This window comes from Dicentrarchus labrax, unplaced genomic scaffold, assembly GCF_905237075.1.
Source record: "Dicentrarchus labrax unplaced genomic scaffold, dlabrax2021, whole genome shotgun sequence".
NCBI lineage: Eukaryota > Metazoa > Chordata > Actinopteri > Moronidae > Dicentrarchus > Dicentrarchus labrax.
Genome location: NW_026136705.1, coordinates 17,399,545 through 17,420,563, shown reverse-complemented (window position 1 = coordinate 17,420,563; position 21,019 = coordinate 17,399,545). Strand labels below are relative to the sequence as shown.

The following is a 21,019-nucleotide window of genomic DNA, read 5'->3' as shown; positions in this document are numbered from 1 at the left end:
ACCTCTTGTGTTGTTCCCTTGGTCTGAAACAAAGGGAATGAAACGTAAATGATCACCTATTAGTTGTTGCCCTGTACACAAACCAAGTGTTGTAAACCAAATGTTGTAACAGCATTCATTACTATGCCTGACTGTGTCATAGATTTGGACAGATTTGGATAATCAACCAAAAGTCCCTTGACTAGTAATTGTTTTTGTAGCAAGGGAAAAAAAGGTTGTTGTGTTGTATCTTTGTGACTGTGCTTGTAGTGCATTCATGGGTTGTCAAAGAGCCTTACATTCACAAGATACAGCGCAGTATGTTCTCTTGAAACCCAACAACAAACAATGATCAGGATGTCATGAAAAAGATATATGAATTGGGAAGCATCCCACATGTTGAAAAGGTTGTTCTTGCAGAGGTGAAGGTAAGAGAGCGGTGAAATGAAGGAAAAGATGTGGTAGAAATTGCAGCACACACTTTGTTTTTATTAACCTGTTGCTCATTAATGTTTTAAAGATTATGATTGAATGTAACATCATATAAAATGTGTGTTTGTCTCCATTCAGTCAATTTAAGTGAGACTGTTTCACTAGCTGACTCAACGTCTTTCCACAGAATAAAAATGTCACTTTTAATTTAAAAGAAACAAGACATCTTTGACCTTCTCTCTGTTCAGCTTTTCCCTGTCTCAGTTTTCCTTTTCAAAGATGTGCCTTTCTTCTCATCCTCGACAGATTTCTTTAAAAATAGATAGCAGACGCTTCCCCACTCTCCTCTGTGCCTTTCTGAATATACGGTTTGGGAACAGAGAGTCTGGTGGCTTTGGAGTTATGGCCATTTATTCTCTGTTATCTGATCAGTCACGGCTGCATTCAGGGGAGACTCAACACGGATGGCTCATCTGAGCCGACGGTCATCAGCGCTCGTAATAAGATGAGAAATCTTTCCGCCCCCACTTGGTTCCTGAATATCAAACCACAACTGCTTTAGCAAACTCATAATTGTCACGTCTCAAGTTACTCTGTGTTAGTTCTGCTGAGATAAAGGCAATCAAATGTATAAAACACAACTATCTCACAGCTTTGCTTTCTGTCTCTCTTTCTTTCTTTTTTCTATATGCAGAGAGAGATTAAATGAGAAAAAATATGGTTGTAGATTCAGTAAGTAGTTATTGTGGAATACAAATACACCGCTCTTTGATGTTGACAACAACAACTGTCTGCCATGAACAAAATTCAGGACTGTCTGCTCTAATGGTCTCTAATGGATGGCGGGCAGCTGCAGCACCTTCACAGACAAATAGCAACGGATACATTCCTCACCTCTACTCTGTCTCTCTCTGTCGATATCCAGCCTTTCACTGGGCATAGAATGAGAAATCAGAGGTTACATTGCAAGGGAGAAGGAAAGTGTGAGGGAAAAATAGAAAAAAAAGATGGAGGATGTTATACATTTATAAGAGAATTTTTTAAAAACAGTGAGTCAGTGGGTGTGTGTGTGTGTGTGTGTGTGTGTGTGTGTGTGTGTGTGTTCACTACTTTATTATTATTGTATATTAATGGTCTTTAGGATCTCCAATTTAAGCTGTATTGTCTGCATTTGCATCAAGTGTATTTAAATTCAAAATGAAATGTATTTAATAATGTTCAGTGATCAGGATGTTATAAATGAGACAAACAGGCTCTAAAACTAGCACAACTGTGAGTTTTAAGACAAAAGTCAGAGATGGAGGAAATAATCAAAGAGGGAACAGGAATATTTGTTAGGATTTGCTAATTAAAATAAAAATAAAAAATCTGTATTTATGACTACATTATAGTATCCTTACCAATTTTACCATGATTTCATGGTAATAAATGACACCTTTCATGTTTGTAAATCCAGCCTGAATCCAGCCTTCCAGGGGGATCAGGATGATCTTTCTTTTTGGCATCTACACTGTCCTGATCTCCGCCTGTAACCACTGGAAAATGCAGAAACGATACTTTAACCATGATTCAATTAATAATCCACATTCTGTATCTTCAGATTTTCTAAAACTGGAGTATATAAATTATTGCCTGTGTTCACATTGATGATTGTGATATTATCAGTTATTCGAGCAGGTTGCTGCAGCCTGATCACGTTACAGTTAGGCCCTCTCATAAATGTGAATGCAATGTCACTTCAAGTCACTGTTCAAATTACTCGGCTTAAGCAGACCAAAAAGTTAGAATATTCTGTACACTTTTCCAACAACTATCTATCTATCCAATTCCTCACACAAACAACTTCCCAGAATGGGCTGTTGAGGAGGGGAGGAAGAAAGCAGAGCTGCATCGCGACAGCTAGCAAGCCAGCAACAGTAACTGTATTTTCTGACATTTGCCTGCTCATACTTCCTTGCCCAAAGCAAATAAGACAACAGTTGAAAAGAAGCATTGTTTAACTTGTACACATTCACAGGTTAGTGGAGCTGCCTGAGTCGACAGAATGAGGTCTGTGGGGGTAGGAGGAAGGAGAGAAACTGAAAGAATGACAGAAAGATATACTGAGGAAAAGATAATTTATTCTTTGTCTAGAATAAGTCCAAATAATCTATTCTTTGTCTTAGTTTATTCTTTGATGAGACAAGGTGTACACATGTGTGTGTATACATACTGCATGAACATGAGCAACTATCTTTTCAGGACAGGTCTCACCATTAACCGAACTGGCAGTGCGTTAGACTAAATCTAATTCGGTGGTCTTGCATTGATGGCCATGTGTATTCATACACAGAAACAGGAATCTACTGTCACCAGCGCCAAACCTAAAGATATGTCATGTGCTCATATCAACGTGTCACGCCTGCTCAGGCTCGGTACACAGCATGTAGAGATAACCGGTATTGCGAGGGAAGGGAAGGTACAGAACAAATGCAGTAATAAATGAGAGAGAGCAGCTGTCGTTTAGCCAAACTGATTACAACTCTACTGCAATTTACTGCAAGGTGTTTAGCCTGGAGCCGGCAAAGAAAAGCTATCCATCCCTTGGCAGACAAAATGACACGAGATTGTGTGCTCACTGACATTTCTCTACATTTGTCAGTTCTGTGATCATTGCAGCAATGCATATACAGGAGCTGTAAAAAGAATGCACTGCATGTGCCTAACACCTTCTTTCAGAGTCACCTCAAGGGCTAGACATTTACCAGTGACTGACAAATTACAGCCGTAAGTGGGTGAAAACACAGCTGATACTGTAGCAGTTGGCATTGATTCAGTCAATCAAACGTAAGACTCTGACGGTACAACGAATTGCCACAAATGACATTTTAAACTTATATAAAAAGTATAAAAATGTGATATGGACTGAAGTAAACAATAATACGATGGTATGGGAGTTGATGATAGAAACATCCCAGTAAAGAATTGTATGTAATGTAATCTGTACTATGTTCGAAAAAAGCCCTTTCCAAAGGTGGCTGAGAGATCTCAACACCCTGCAATTTCAGAAAACACACACACAAACACACTGCACATACAAACAACCACAACCAAATACTATGGCACTGAGCTCTCTTGGCTACAGGATCATTGATTGTTACCCTAATTGAGCATGATTTGTGACATCACAGATAGTTTGGAAAACAAAATCTGGTCCAGTATGCAACCTATACAAGTGTGATGTAGAAACTTGAAGCCAGCAGTGCACATACACTGAATGGACTTAACAGTGAAGTAGAAGACATATTATGTCCAGCAGGAAAACTTTAGAAATTAACCAAATTTGCATATTCATAGATTCTGGCATTTTTATTGAGGTAGAAGAAGTAGATGCCCTTTTAAGGATTTCAATGTGGAAATTGCAGAAAAAACATATCAGACCCCTTATTGTTCCAAGCAGATTATTTTTATATATACTGTATTTTTATCCTTGTCTGGAGGGAATCTGTAAGATTTGCATTGTAGTTCAGAAAAACTAGATTTGTGTGGGTTAGGGAAGGTTAAGGTATATGGGAAATAAATATTACTTTTTTAAATGTTGGCTTAAAGCTTTAGGATGTTGAAACACAGTTTCAGTACTTCAGATACCTTGGGTATCGTTTCTCACCATTCAGCCAGACACTCTTTAAAGTACTCTACAAACAGACTGTCTAATGGTCTTTACTCTTCAGATCTTTGTAGAGAGGTTACCAAACCAGGGCGCTCTACTTTTTATATGATTTCTCACAAATTACCATAAGATAAGAATATTCTTTCATGTAGCCTCACATGAAAGAAAATATAAACACCTGTACACAAATAGTCATGCCTTTTTTGTGCTGAACTCAAACATGCAGTCACACACGCGAACATACACAGACACCATGCACTTGAACGAGGTGTGCACCAAGTCACTTTGATGGAGAGTGAAAGCAAAGTAACCTTGGCTGCTCATATTAAATAAGGTTTGTAGAAAGGCGTTGTACTTGCAAAAGAAGGCTTGAATTAATCTCTTGAGCAGCCAAGGCCACCAAAACAGAATGAAAGAAATGTTTGACAATTACATTCAACAATCCACATGGTCCATTTTCAATGTGAAAACCAGTCTTTTGCATAATTTTGTTTAGTATATCACAATAAACCCCTTGGATTTAACTGACATGAATCATGTAATTCAAAAACGTAGTGCATGCTCCCACTGTAACGCAGATATGAAGTCTACTTTGAAGACCATGGAGTATCTTTCAACAAGCCATCCAATTTCAGCAGATCTATTTCAACTCTCATATCTTGCCAAATTCTCATTAGGCCTCTTTCTCAGCCTGTTATTGCAGTATTGATTTCCATTCCAGTTATGTCTTTTGGAAGATTACATTTTCATATAAGTAAAATGTCTATGAGGGTTTCCAGCACAGAACACTGTATGAGTATGGTTTACTGTAGAGACATACTGATGCATTCATTTTCAGACTCAACAGAAAGTTCAGTTTTGAGGTCACATTTCAATAGGAGGTTTGATTGTTTATGCAAATAAATCTATTCATACACTACACAGCTTGACATGGCTAGTGCTATTTTTCTTTCTAAGTAGTAAACAATGTAAATGACCCTTACACCTTTTTGCAATGGCAACAAGCATACCATTAAGTTTAGCATTTCAAAATGAATAGGCAAAATTGTATATCCTTGTGCAAACAGCTGAAGTTTTGAACAGTTCAATTAGCTCGACTGTAAATAATGCCAAAAGCCAGAAGCTGTCCATTTAAAAAAAAACATTTTTTGGAGCTTTGCTGTGTTCTTTCTGGCATGTTTGTAGTGTTACGGTTGGATAAGACTAATGTGTGTACAGTTGAGATGGCACTCTGCTGTTGGTTTTGTCAACAATATGGACATGTTCAGCATCATATAATAGAGGGACAGCAAAATATTAAGATACCTGATCTCTCTTTCCTTTTTTGCTGCTTCCCGCTGCTGCCATCTCACATTTGTTAATGTCTCTCAGTGTGCCTCCTCTACTCTGCGTCTCTTTCTGTCTGTCTATTTGACTGTGTGTATGGATAGTGTTCCCCAAATATACATACATTTCTAGAATGGTCATCAGGCTCAACACGGTTTCTGCTTTACCCAAATGTAAAACACAGAAGAGGAGCTATTAATGCAATATACAGACATAATATAAACCAGTTTTGTCAAATGAAGAGCACACGAGAAAGGGAGTCAATTAAACCGTTTCTAATATACACTGTATCAAATAATTGTGCCTGCAAATCATGACATTCTGATCATATTGTGGAAGTTTGCTTCCAGCAGCACTGCTAAGATAACTCTCATCACTCAAACGGTTCTGGCATTAAAACAGTTTGTAACGTTTGCTAACTCGCCGTCTGTCTGTCTCTCTGTCCAGCTTTAAGGGACAACAGGATTGAGCTGGTACATGCATCTTGGTCGGAGCTGACCATCAGTATCAGTGACGTCACGCTGTCTGATGAAGGCATGTACACCTGTTCTCTCTTCACCATGCCCGTCAGAACAGCCAAAGCCTACCTGACGGTTCTAGGTAAGTACAGCATCTAAACAAAAGTTGAATTCCTGCTTAAAGGAAATGTTTACAAACTGTCTGGTTTACCATAGTTTAAAAAATCCTAAATTTGCCAGAATGACTTTGAACAGTATTCAAAGTCAGTCTGTGGTGGACACATTTTAGAGCAAGCGAACGTTGTAGGTTAGTTAGAAGAAATGTTACTCAGACATTTCCTATGGCTGTAATGCCTTATGCCCAGTTCACATAAGTTAGTTCATACGTGATTATAGCCCTGATTTTCCACTCACCAACTATTTTTGGAGATCCCCAATGTAGGCTGCTGTTTGTAAAAAAAAAAAAAGGTATCTGCATCTTGTATTAATTTCTCCCCATAGGTTTATTGAACAAACAGAATGCCCTAGAGAAAAGCTGTTGTTTATTTTAATCTTAGAAGCTGATCAATATTAAAATCTGTTTAGGGTGGTAGTTGTAAAGCTTCAGGGGGTAACTTTTTTTTTTTAAATGTCTGAGAAAGATTTTTGAGTCTCATTACCAGCATCGGTATTTGTCTGCCTGAATGACATTCAACAATCAATTCTTGGCTCTGATTGGTCGATTTCATTTAGTAAATACCATTAAGAGCATAAGGAGGAACCGAGGAACCAGATTTTTTCACAGATTATGTGTCATATAACCAAACAGAAAATGGGATAAAAAAAGTGGAGTACAATAGTTGTAGTTGACCAAATGTTTTTAAATGTTTCAATGAAATTAGGTGGTAAAGTTGAGCAATGGGCCAAGAAAAACTTTGTTTTTGTGCAGTATAGGTCTGTTAACATTACAAGGGCATGTATTCAACGATTCTTTAATTATGTATATTCCATTTTGTGTGTTAACTTAATAAAAATAGTCTTACTAAAATAACACCTCTAGACAATAGTGTAACCTTGGTGGAGGTTAAGTTTTGAATGAGTTTTGTGGTTGATTTTTTAATTTAAACCGTTTTCGGTTCTGTTTTGTTGTTTTCCTATACAACACATTGAGTATGGTTACAAATAGCCAGTTGCTTATACTTGCATCTGCAGACAAATAAAAACATACTGTTAGGCCCTCTGGTAATGTTTGTGTTGTGATCAACGCCCCACACAAACACTGTCTCATTTCCTGCCACCGGGCTTATTATCTCGCCAATTAGTTTTTTCGCTAATGTTAATAGATGTGCTAGTGCTCTCCAGGACCATTAGCTGGCTCTCTGTGTTAACAAGCATTCTGAGAATTACAGACATTAAAGGCTACTGCTCAATAAGGATATGGAGAAAATTATTTTGCAATGCTGAACAATAGTTAATGGTGCAAGCCAGGAAACAGAAAGGGAGATTTAATAAACATACAAAATGGTCTGGGAATGGCCTGGTTTATTTGCCACTGTTTATGGACTGTAAGTGTTACTGGGAAACATGGAAATGGATTTGGACAAAATACCAGATTGTTAAATACACGTGCAATGAAATGAGCTTTGTATTAAAAATCTTCTGAAAATATTTTGGTGAATAAATATCTATTACCACCATCAGGATGCTAACATGTCCACAGTGACTATTTTAACATGATGAAGTTTAAGTATAATGCTAACCATCTCAGTTTAGTGTGTTAGCATTGTTGCATTTGTTAATTAGCTTAGTTGATTCTGATGGTCATTAGTTTTGCAAGTAATTGGTCATAAAAAAAAAACGTAACAGACAAATTTAAATGTTGATGTAAAATGGATGAACAAAGTTATTACAGTTCATCCTGAGGGGCACGTAATAATGCGCAATAAATTTCATCCAAGAGTTGTTTTCACTCAAAACCACAAATGTGAACCTAACGGTGATGCTAGAGGAAAGGTCAAGGGAGCTAAATTATTGTGGTGTCATGAGACATTTCAGTCTGGACCAAAGTGGTGGATCAACCCACAGACTGACATTGCCATCCCTAGAGCCATGAGAGCTTGGCTAAAACTTAAATTATTATTAGTAACTCACTATGATTCTTTAAACTTTATATAAGAGGCATATTTCTAAAATGTGTATGCAGTGTTCACAATGACCACAGGAATTATCGGAATCCAGTTTTCTCACTCGCATCAGAAATCGAGCTCTCATTTCTTTTTCATGTCTTCAAAACGCTGTTGGATATGCTTAAACAGTCATGCACACGCACGAATACACCACAGTGCAGATAAATCCACGATGCACACATGAGCAGGGAAAACACACACACACCCACGGTACTCCACACTCACACACAAACAGAGAGAAAGATTAAAGCTTTGCAGCCTCTAGCCACCCAAGGGGAACGTGACTGTATAAGATGAACATTGTATTTGATCTGTTCTCGTTTGGTCTGGGAGAAAAAACCTCTAACACTTTTCTGAGTTAAGCCACCCACATTTACTCATTCACTAGACACACACCACAGTATTTAGTTAGATATAGTGACACTTTACACACCTGATAACCATGCATCGAACTCATTATGAAATTACGTTTTTCGTGTAATTCCACTTCCTTTGGCAATAAGGTTAGTAAATAGTAATGTAACTAATTACGTTTTAAAATGAAGGACAAATCCAGAAGAAAATCAGCCCACTCAAGTGTATCCGGTTGATTTTCGGGTTTGCGTCACCCGACCTTACGGTGGCCCCAGACAGTTATTGCTTTCCGTTCATTAAATATAATTAAGTATTAACTAAATACTGTAGCAAAGCTCTGTTAATGTGTATATTCATGTGGGTTATTCTACTAAAACCGCCTGTCTACTAACCAAGACAATAAGTCTATAATGCCCTCTGGTGACTGGGAGTATTAATAATAGATACATTTGTCTTGTCCCACAGCAACGCTAAAATAATATAGCTGACAGTCCCTTACTTTTTACTTTTGAGATAAGAATCTATTAACTGTAAGTAATTATTATTTTTCAGTTATTTATCCAACACTGACTGTGTCTACCAAGCAGCAGCTATTGTTAGGGTTGTGTATGCAAAAGTCTGGTAAACAGAAAACAGGAAGACCTTTAAGTCTGGTAATAAACCTTACAGGAGGTGGTAAGACAGACAAGGCCAGAGTCAGTCAATTGTATTGACTGACAGACCTTTCAGTCACTCAGCCTGAGGCATCCTTATTGCTCATTGACATTAGAAGGGCAGACACTACACACTTAAAACACTCATTATAGGAAGGGCCAGTAATGAACATTTTCTGTACAACCTTGTGGCCTCCTCTGTGGTCCCAAACCTTTGCTTACTCACATGTACACATGGGTAAAAACAACTTATACTTCTGCTCTTTAGCCATTTATTTATGTATTATTTATTTTGCTTTCTGTCATCACAGCTACCATTTCTTTGGTAGAAAATAGTTCAAGTGAAAACTTCTAAATGTAATTTGTCAATTCTGTGAGCATCACAAAGAAAGCTTTATTCACCTCCATTGTTTCTGAGTTGAGGGGGGAAGACAGATATCTCACATTACAGTCAAAGAAAATCATAACTATATCTGCATGGCTAGATATGGGAGGGGGGCCTCCGCAGGGGGCTCCGAACTGTTTCAGGGGAGGTTCAGTGAATGGAAATGAAAAAATATGACTTTAGTTATTACATTGGTTATCAAAAGGAGATCACATAGAGTAGCCTAAATGTGTTTGATTTGGTTAAAGAGCTAGTTCAGAGGCGGATTCTTCTGTTTTTCTCACTTTCCCAGAGTCAGAAATTAATAAATGCCTTAAGATAGACCTTTTTCTGTATTTGAAGTGTCAAACAGCAATATTAGGCTATCTTGGCTCAATTGTTGAATGTCTATGGGATCAAATAACATACTTTGAAAAGCCCCCGCATTAGATGTATGTGAGAAAAATGTTTCTTTGTAATTTGGGTGAACCGACCCTTAAAGCAGGAGATGGCCCAGTTGTTAGAGACCATCCAACGATGTGCCAGCATGAATTCTCCCCGATGTGTTCACCAGCAGGACACTGCTCAGGGATGCCGCTCTGCAGTCTGCTCTCTAATCTCCCCACAGGGGCGTGAGCTGGAGGAGAACTTTCAATAAGGAATAATATTATAATATTATTGTTGCATAATGACATACAGCTGTGTGTGAATTAGTTCCATCATGGTGATTTCATCCATCCTTCAGGTGTGCCAGAGAAGCCAGAGATCGATGGCCTGATGAAGCCTGCCATGGAGGGAGACCACATCACTCTGACCTGCATCACTCAGGGCAGCAAGCCTGCCGCCGACCTGCGCTGGTTCAGGAATGAAAAGGAGATCAAAGGTATGTGATATCTGTATATGCATTTACATCAGATCGTGCTATTCCTAACATTTTCTCAATGAAGCAGTTTAGTTACTTATTATAGTTTTAAAAAGATAATGATGCTGTGCTATTAGCCATGTCGTTACAGTAATAATTATTTACTTTCTGATATCGAACTATAGTTTCATTTTGCAATGAACTGCTCAGTTAGGCCCACAATTGTAACTGTTCTCTCTAGGGAGTCATCCCCATCTCCACTGTGTTGTCAGATACTAAAAAGTATTGATTATCACATTTCAGCATGGCTTAGACGACGCTGTGTAATAAACAAACAGAGCACAAACATGCCAGAAAAATGGGCCTTTTTAAAATGCTTTGAAAATGGTCAGAAAGTCTTTTTCATAAAACTGGCACCATGAAACTGCTGCAGTGGATGTCTCAACAGTGTATTTTTGTTCCGAACAAGTTGTTTCTAATAGAGCAGATTCAGCATGTGTCCTCTGGCCTGAGACCGATACATTAACCTCCCTTGTTATCAGAGGGCTGTTCTAAATCACACTGACTGGACTACACACCTCATTTCCACCCTGCTCCTGCTCTGTTCTACTTGATGAACCATCCGCTTTGTAATTGTTTGAACAGGAGAGCAAGAGAGAGAGAGAGAATATTGAAGAAAAGAGAGCTAGTGACATGAAATGATGAAATGAGGTTCTTCAGGAATAGAGAAACAGATGCGGTTCTGTATCAAATAAAATGCAGAACCCACTGGGACCGACTGTCACAGATCAACTGCACAGTTGCGTAACTTTTACCAAGGTCTCTATGCTGTTTCACAAAGCAGATTAAAGGCAGATAACAAAATGCAAATCACTGTTCTCTAATTTAAATGACTGCAAGTGCAAACAAACAGATAAGATTGAGAATCACTTTTTTCTTCTTTTTTTTTTTTTTAAACTGGCAAAAAGCATTGCAGGTTTGGAAATAAACTTTCAAAATCTTTGTATAACCCAACAGATCACTGAACCTCAGTAGTGAGAATAACAAGCAGCCAGGTGTTGCACATCCTAAATGTCCAATTAAATGTAGAAAAACATAAAATAAAATCGCATTTGGAATGCGAAACACACAGACACTTCACAGAGTTCATTTCCCTGCTCATACAAAGGATTAATAAACCACAAAAATCATTTTTGCCAAAGCGTGCATGATTTTTGCTTATTAACTTTGCATATTAATGCTTTCTGTTTCAGCTATCAGGGTTTTTTATTATTTTTATTATTTTTATTTTTTTTGCTTTTCAGGTATCAAAATTGACGAGGCCTCCCTTCTATCTGGCGCACATTTATTCCAGTTCCTAAATGAATGTACAGTGTGTTTTACAATATTTTTAATATAGTATTTTTATAGAACTTTTGCAATACAAGTTTCTATGAGAACACACTGTAATATCACCTGGTAACAACAACCAGCATGCTAACTGCCAATAGACTTCCTATGCTTATTCTCATGCACTGACAAAACCTTATGTTTTGCACATAATTTATTAAAATATAACAGAATGCTCCTTTTACTCTCTCTAACCATTATCACACTTTTATCTTTCACTTATTAAATTCTATGTTTATGAGTAGATCCCCAAGTTGCATATTATTTGGAGTTTTTGTTTGTTTGTTTTATTTTTTGTAATCTAACTAGTGTATTATAGTAGTTTGTCACTCCACTTTATATTTCCTCTTGTTGCCCTTCTGAGGCTTATAGAAAAAGGGTACATGCTAATTAGCAGAGTGAGTATTTTTTCCTTACAGGCTTATTGTGTCTCTGCGGGTGATTATTGCTTCTCCCAGTGGCCCACTACTAAGAGAAGAGCTCCCTGTAAGGCAAATGGAAACATAGCCAGGACATAATGTTCTTTTAATTTACCACAGAAAGTTAACAGGTAGTCCCAGAGATATCCTTGGTGGTTTGAAGTGAAGGTAGTCTCAAGAGGATATGCTTTCTTATTAAGGTCAGATGCTATAATTCTCTCCTCAACTTGGCACACTACTATCTTTAATTTGGGCCTTGTACAATTTTATATCAGTATTATTATTCACTGCAACAAGGTTGTAGTCCTTTGCCCAGAAAGGACACAGATAGTGTGCTCAGGTTTGCCCCCTGTGTAAACGTATTCTGCAATGAATATAACTTCCAACACTGTTGAAACTAGGAAAACAGTTTTATACATATTATACATATAATTATTTATGTAGCGAAACGAAAAAATAACATCAGCATTATGTAGTCATTTTTCTCTTTGTAAAGGACATGTTGGTAACATTGTCCCAGAACAGAAAGCAGAACCTTGAGACTTTATACAAATGTCAGATTAGAAGATCCTTGTCAGATCTGCTTTTGGACTCGTCAAGAATTTCGATCGGAGGTGATGTTTTCGGCCCTCACTGAATTCACCAAAAAGCTCTCTCACCATCTGCCGTCACACCCTTTTTACCCAAGCTTAAGCCCAGACATCTCAGCCTGTTATCTCGCATTAGGGTTTCCCAGGGTCCAGATAAGCAAGCAGATAAGCCCAAATCAATGCTGGTTTTCCACACAGTTTTAAGCAGATATCATGGTATCTTTCCATTTAATTAACTGTAGTTAGGAGATGATATTGAATCTGTGTCATCACGCTTCTCCGGACTTCCTCAGAACATCCTTTATGCTAAAAAAAAAGTGTGTTTGTGAAGACAAATTCCAAATCGGATTTTTAACATTGCAGAAGTTCACCTCTAATCAAATCAAATCCATGAACCTTACATGTTTCCATTAGCAGCTGTCACATTATCTTTTTTTTACCCATAGAAATAATAATAAATAAACTAAGAAAAGTATGTATAAATGTTGGTTATGCTGTTGGTTTCAAAGGTGAAGGAAATGTTGATCCTTTGATTAATACTCTGTCTTTCCTGACAAGTAGGTGTCTTATTTTAATTAGCAGTATATCGTTCAGTGTGATCCATTTGTCAGACGTATTCAGGACATTTTTAGTTCAGGAGGAAAAAAATCTATTCTTGAGATTATGATTGACACGTACACTTTGACACATTTAGTTATTCTTTGTCACACCATAAATGCATTTCTGCCACTAATTGATCCACTTTCTCATAGTTATAAGGAGCTGTGAATTATTATCTGGACACAGTCAGTCTGAGTTGTTATACATGACGCCAACGCACTATGTATTTGTGTGTAAATGTACAAGCCACTCTCTTGTGGCCTGACTTTCTTTTTAAAACTGACGAAATAAATAAACATGAACACAAAGAGTGACACATGATAATACACAATGTATGTATGCATGTGTAGGTGTGTGTCAGTGCACTTGAAGTGTTCATCATCCTGACAGGATCAGGGTGTGTTCAATGTGAAAAGCCATCTGATTGTGGGTGACCATGCTGGGAATAAATGACAATTGTGACATATTGGTGTGGGATCTGGGGGAATAGAGAAGATTATATTACCGGCGGAGCCACTGGAGCAGTCCATCACCCATTCGCATGCAGTTAACGGACACCCTATGCTAAGTGTCTGTGTGTGTATCTGCGTATGTGTGTGTCTGTGAGAGCAAAACAGACAGATGGAGCAGACAGCCCGCATGTAAGGACATAAGCTTGTGTGTGTGGAACAGAATCCAATATTCTTATTTCTCAGTCTCTTTGTCCCTCAGATCCCCCAGTCCCCACCCAGTAATGATATATTTCTATCTCAGTTACACACCGTAACCCAGAGAGACCTATGCCAATATCACCACATGTAGCACTTGTTTACACACCACTGAACCAGAGGGAGCTGTGTGGTGACCAAGCAAGGCAGAGATGAAATGAATATTTATTTCAAATAAGGGTGGGGATGTTCGCTATCGGACTTGTATTATCATACTCTCTGACCTAAACTGTAGAGGTTATTGCTTCATCATGTTACGCGATAACTCTATTCCAAGGGGGCTTAAGGGAAAAGAACACAAAGATTTGATTCAAATTCGCTTGCGGTCACATCCCTATTCTGTTGTCAAACTTGTTATTCAAGGACAAGGAACTATTACTGCAGATATAGCTCGCACTATTTTAGGTCGTCGTCTGCTGACTTTTTAGTACACTATCACTCAAGTTTGCCCGTTCACTGAAGAGTTGAACAGCCACTGAACAACCTTTTGAAATAGTGCTGGCTACTCCTTTATTTATAGGTAATTGTCCTTGACTACTGCATGTGAGAGCAGAATAAGGTGGCCATCATTATTCTAAGGTGTGCTCTGCAAAGAGCTATTGAGAGAAGTGAAGAGGCAATAGCTCCTGCAGCTTATTATCAAAGAAGATGACGTTGAAGTGGATGGGACTCTGAGTGACATTGTGAGCACGAAAATAAGAATTAACTTCAGGAATTTAAAGAAGTTTTCGAGTTACAAGAAAATACATTTTCACTCATTTCGGCAGTGTAAGACAACCTTGCACACTACTTACAAAGTCTGTGTTGGGACTACATTTATACTATCCAGCTCCCTGGGGTGAAGTGGATCAATGACCATTAAAGATGTAATTTCAAGATGGCTCCTGCAAGTCACAGTGGCATGAATAAAAGATGCATCTCTATCCTGTATACATGTGCAGCACAAGCGCAAAAGCACACACATAGTGTACAAGCACGTGCCTGAAATGAGATCCATGGAAATCTATTCATTTGGTTTATTAATTAACAGCAAGGCACCGGGCTCAGATAAGATAAAGCTCTCTGGTTTTATGCTGTTATTGCATTGTCTAACTCTACAACCACAGGATAGCTAGAGCAAAAATATCTTGAGCACAAATATCTCTTCCTCTACTTTCTTTCTTTCTTTAAACTTATATCACCTTGATTAAATATGCCAATGTAGAGGTGTATCTCTGTCTCTGGAGTCATACGAGTGTGTGATCAGGTTAACAGAGTTAGACTTGAGCTCTGTGGTGAATGAAGAGGAGGTCAGATTGCTACACCCACTGTCTATGCCCATTAAGAGCAACATTCTGGAGGTGGAGCACCTGTCCAGCTTTAAATGCCAAGGCACAGAGACCGACCAGACCTCTCCTTTTGAGGGCCAGTGAAAAACCGTCTTCACAGATCCACAGTAGACACTTCTTAGCTGTGAATACTCAAGGAGATTCATGTCAGAAAGGACATTATGATACGAGTCTGCCAGCCACTGATAGACACTCTCCTAACATTTAACGTTGCTCCCTGGTCATTGTCACCAGTCAGTTAAGTGCAGGGTTGAACTGGTAAGACAGGTCAGACCAGGGAGGATGCTTACAGGCTGCCAACAGGCTCAGCTCCCCGAATACTGCACAGTATAGCCAGAATAAGTGAGAAGATGGAGGAGGGCACAATATATCATCTCCACACCTCACTGGAGCTGGAGCCTGCTATGTATTAGTGCTCCTGTTTTAAAGTTAAATCATACCTATCATTGTGCAGCTCAGCAAAGGAAAGCAAGCAGACTGAGTACATATCAAACATATTTATTTCTGTGTGCATTATGAGATCTATTGTATTTAAATGAGTGTTTAGTATTACCATATATTTTGATTATCCTCACCCACAGATGATTTTACATTGTTCTTGATTGTACAAATTGTTTTAAATCTCAGATGGGATGCAGTTCAGAGTATGTTGAGTCAGCCCTCGGACCGCCTGCTGCCAGGATTAATCAGCTCTGTCGCTGTTGTTGATGATTCTTTCCCCCACCACAGCAGTCCTCCTCTGTGTGTCTTGTCTGTCCCTTCATCTTCTTTTCTTGTGTCATCCCGCTCTCCTGTGAATTGGCATAAAAAGGGTCAGATTCTTACATTTTTACGCCCGTCATTTCCATTTCTAATCCTCCAAGGCTCTGTCTTGGCTCACACCAGTGATGCAGAACTCTGAGCACCCACCCACTGAACAGTGTGCCGCAGTCACAGCCAAAATAATGCTGCCAGGAGAGTTAGTACAGGTGAATATGGTAGGATGGTGTCTATTTTTCCTATTTGAAAAAGAAAACATACATAGTTTAAAATGCACATGGTGAAGAAACCTTTTTTTGTCAATGCTGAATTTCCACTAGATTGTGCTTCTGTTTATAGCTGTTAAATAAGCCATTTGACTGATTGTGAGGCAGTAATTAAAAAGCAGGCTAAACAAAATTTTCTTTTTTGTCCTTTCTTGTCAGTGACTATGGTGACTGAAAATAGAAAAGCTGTGGCAAGCTTTGAAACTTCAAAATGTCATTTGGTAGCTTGGTTTCGGATCAAATCCAAATCATGAAAGAAATGAAATAAAATGATGTGCCGTACTCTTAAAAAATAAATTCTGAAAACAAAAATGGCAATTTAGCTATGGCAGTTTTAGACAGTACACATTGAGCACTTTTATATATATATTCATAATGACAGACCCAAGAGCTTAACGAAGATGTATTTTTAGTTTAGTTGTCAGTTAAAATGAAAATATCATAAAGAGAATTAAATCTGGATTTTATTACTTTTATATATAAACTCTAGTAAAAAAAATATGTTGATTATGTATGTATGATTCTTTGGTGTTTTATTAAAAATCACATTTGCAGAGGGGTTGCAGATGAAAATAACAGCTGTCTCCAAAATAAAATTTTGATATGAATAGAAACTTCAGCATGTATCAAATCAAATTCTTCCGCAGAGAAAGCAAGAGTCACCAATGATGACTGAATCGGCTCCTTCAAGCACAACTCCTTCATCAGTTCCCACAATAACTCCCCCAAAAAATATCATGTGTGAGCGATATGAGACTGGCCAGATGAGCTTTTTGATTGACAAGCCTGAGCTTTAATGGCAGCCTGATGTCAGCTGCTCCTTTCAGCTGTGCTTAAAATGTGATAAGATATTTATAGACCAATTATACCTACTCCCACCCACACACGTGCATACACACACTCCTGTGCACACACACACAACAGTTCAGAAGCCAACAGAGTGGATGCAGATTGGCGCACTTTAACTGCGGGGTATTACTTGCTGTTAGACAACTGTTATTATGTTCTCAAAGTAGATCTAAGAAGCAAAGTTTGGACCAAATAATGATATTAATGAACTCGAACTTCGTGCAAGCAAGTCATTTTTTGTAGTACTCTTATCCTGAATCCCACAGAGGCAATCAGAGTCCATTCAAATCCGCATGAGAATCTAGGCACGGGTCTAGAGACTTGAATCATGCAGCAGAATTATATAGAAAGTGCGTCTCTCAATCTCAAACGTTGAGAAGAAACCTTGGGTTTATTGCTGAAAGCCAACTCCAAATAATAAATAGAGTTGTAAGTACAGACAGAACATTAGGTCCGTTGCTACAGGGGAATCTCTAAGAGCTTATCACATTGATTGAAGTACTTAAATTCAGGTGTTGAACAGTATAACATATCAGCGCAATCAAACCACACAATTCAAGAATATTCATTTAGTTTATCCATACAAAGCCAATACAATATTTTGAATTGACATAATTTTATAGAGAAGACAGGAAGTTATAATCCTTTTCAAACTTGTGCAAAGACAAGATAGTCATAAATTGAACCTTTCCTTGTTTAGCTGTTTAACAAAGAAAAAGTGAACAGCTATGACTCATCTTTCATCTCAAGTGTTTGATTAAAGTGTCCGGTTAAACCAGCTACTCTTTAATCCCAATCCTAATAGCATTTTATCTTATATTAAATGATTATTATTGTATTATAACATATATAACACATTGTAGAGGAAACACACACAATAAAGGGAAAGCTGTCTGCCTCCTGCAGACAGAAAGACACATTTAAGTGATGAAGAGACAGGCGAGAGCAGGGAGAAGCAGTCTATGAAGATGTGGAATAAGTAATAGAAATATTGGAGAATATTTGTAACTGCTAAAGATATTAGCTATTCAATGTCCTCTCTCTCCAGCCCTCCACTCTTTTCACTCTCTTTTGTCTCTTGCAATTTCCTCTTTGTGAAGAAATCCAGCCATTTTCCCTCTCTCCTGTTGTCTGGATGGATGTTGCTAACACTGCAGACCTGTCAGTCATTCATCTCTTGGGGAGGCGGGCTCATTGCCTCAGTTGGGGGAAGTGACTGAGCTGAATAGTTGATTGGCAGAATCGAGAGGGAGAGGAGACAGTGGGGTGGAATACTTAGAAAGTGGAGCAGATGAGCGCTGAGGAGAGAAGGATATGGAGCGTAAACAGTCTCTTTAAGAGATACAAACAAAGGAGGCCAGCATGAGAGAGAGACTGTACATACACTGATGCTTTCTTGAATTTGCTATGATGAGAAAAAACGGACATCATTTTAAAAAGAAGGGTAACACCTGAATGCAGAGATAAGCCTGGGCAGTTGAATATAGTGTAACAGTGATTTTTTTCTCTCTCTCTCTCTCTTTCTTGAAAAAAATCCTTGTAGGAGTGTGGATGAACAGGCTTGATATGATTTAAAATACTGGCTGGTGGCATGATATAAGCAGACCATCCACCGCCAAAGGACTGGTTGAACAGATGTGATTGAAAAGAAGAATGCATTAAAAATACCTGCTTGGAGGTGGATACATATAAGCAATTAAGTGGTGAAACAGCTAGACTGTAAAGGCAAATCTAGCAGTGGTGAGTTGTGACGTTTGGCTTGAAATTGTAGTCTGGAAGTGGATGGTCAAGAGGATGTGTTACATGACGCCTACTTAACAGTTTCTGAATTTAGGAGAACATTTGTGTCAGGCTGAGGCTTTGTCAAAAATTGGCAGAGATCATGAAATGTTGTCTGCAACCTGAACACAGCCACAGTTCTTAAATTATTTAGGTATGAATTTGTGCATGAATCACTGTAGAGGATATTGAAGTCTACCAAATCCAGAGGGTAATTCTTTCTTTGTCTTTATTTTTACAGGCTGGTAAAAACAACTGGGAAAGTGTTAAATAGGGTATGGAGAGAAAATCAGTCATGTACTGTTGATTCTGTACAGCGCTGAAAATGCTGAAAACTGTGAACATCTGGACAGTGCATTGGGCGCCCTGAACAGGTACAGAGTGTCCAGCTCATGAAAGAAGTCAATGTTATAAGAACCAACTCTGTGACCTTCTAGTTAGAAGGACGTCTCTACCTTCTAGGCATCACTGCTTTCAGGGATATTGATTTATTACAAGCCAGTAAGATTTCAAGGACACTAATGTGTTGGTCAAAGATTGGTGTCATGAGGACTGGTCATGAAACTTTAATCAAACACGTTTGGCTTATCTCATTGGGGAGGCAAATGAAGCAAAAAGTGGAATGATGTGATCAAGGAGCAAGCCAAATTTCGGAGCATCATGTCAATAATTTGCAGAAGATGGGTTGCAGGAGTTCTCCAGTGCCTTGGCAATGATTGGGGTGTTGATGGGCATAGAGAGGTGGATCAGCTGTTTGGTTGGGATTACAAGGCAGGTGTTGCAGGGATAGCTCTGAGAGCAGGTTGTACAGATGGAGAGGACTGTGCATAATGACACTTTGCAACAAGGCTGATTGAAGTTATTGCCAAAACGTCTGATTGGCCCCGGTAATGTGTTTGTCTGGAAATGGTTGTCGGGTAGAAAGATTGGAGGGAGAGGTAGAAGTGAAGTGCATGAAACTGCTTGATGAGATTGTGTGGGAACAGTGAAGCCCAGGAAGCCATAGGCAGAGATGGTTGGTGGTTAAAAAAGCCAACAGTGTAAATACACAGATTATATTCAATGAGTCCCAACCTGCAAGTGAGGCAGGTGGGTTTTGTAAGAGCCCTGATGAGAAATGGACTTTTACTGTAGAGATGTCAAAGCGGCATCCAGCAGAAACCTGTGATGTAGGCAGACTTTTTTGCTCATTAAAATACTTGATTTGACTGTTCATTATTTTGTGTAAGGCCTTTCTCAGTGCAGAATTACCATTCTCAGGAATGATTGTGTGAATAATGCCCAAGAGTTATGACGAAGATATAACCAGTATCAGGTTGTGTTTGTGAGGCAGGGCTTAACTGAAATGTTGAACACAGGGGTATCACATTGGTGTGTGGCCATCACACCTTGCAAGATAAATGTGCTGCATCTGTGACAGTATGCAACTCTCTCCAAAGGTGCCAAAGAGGTGAATGCAAGCGGGAAGACATTTACAGTACGGAGCTCTCTGCAGCTGCATGTGGACAGAAATGATGATGGAGTGGCCTACACCTGCAAAGTGGACCATGTGGCACTCACACAGACACCACAGCAGGCCACTGAAGTACTGGAGGTCCACTGTGAGTGTACACACACAGACATCCACACACTCAAACAAACACACATGTACTCTACATGTAGACATGAGAATAAAAGAAAAATACATGAAAGAGGAAGTTACAATATTGCATTTTTAAAGAGTGGTTTTATTTCAACCTTTTAATTTTATTTTAGAGTTGAAGATTTTTTTTAAGTGTTTCCATTCTTTACATATTTACATGGCATTTACAGTGCATGTGCTTTTATCACACAAACTGGCCTGGGCAAAAATGTAATAATTTATCATCCATGAAAATCTTCATGAACGCACACCATACATTTTTGTTTCATGCCTTTTTAAGATTTGATTTTGAATATTTTACTAAGCCTTCTCTATCTGTCCTAGATGCTCCTCGTGTGGAGATCATCCACTCCCTTGCAGTCCCTCAGGAGGGCCAGTACCTAAAGTTGGAGTGTATGTCCAAAGGAAACCCCCCGTAAGTCTCTCAAGTTCTGTATTAGTGGATGTCA

General features: G+C 38.6%; 1 protein-coding gene across 4 annotated transcripts in view; it reads left to right on the top strand.

Annotated features, from left to right (window-relative positions):
- Nucleotides 1-21,019, top strand: part of cadm2a (cell adhesion molecule 2a) — a 197,651-nt gene that overhangs the window by 151,813 nt on the left and 24,819 nt on the right. For all 4 annotated transcript variants that reach the window (XM_051399780.1, XM_051399777.1, XM_051399778.1 and 1 more), the window contains 4 exons: nucleotides 5,834-5,986; nucleotides 10,126-10,263; nucleotides 20,368-20,529; nucleotides 20,895-20,985. In XM_051399780.1, the coding sequence (XP_051255740.1) occupies nucleotides 5,834-5,986; nucleotides 10,126-10,263; nucleotides 20,368-20,529; nucleotides 20,895-20,985 (544 nt within the window). The remainder of the gene's footprint in view (nucleotides 1-5,833; nucleotides 5,987-10,125; nucleotides 10,264-20,367; nucleotides 20,530-20,894; nucleotides 20,986-21,019) is intronic.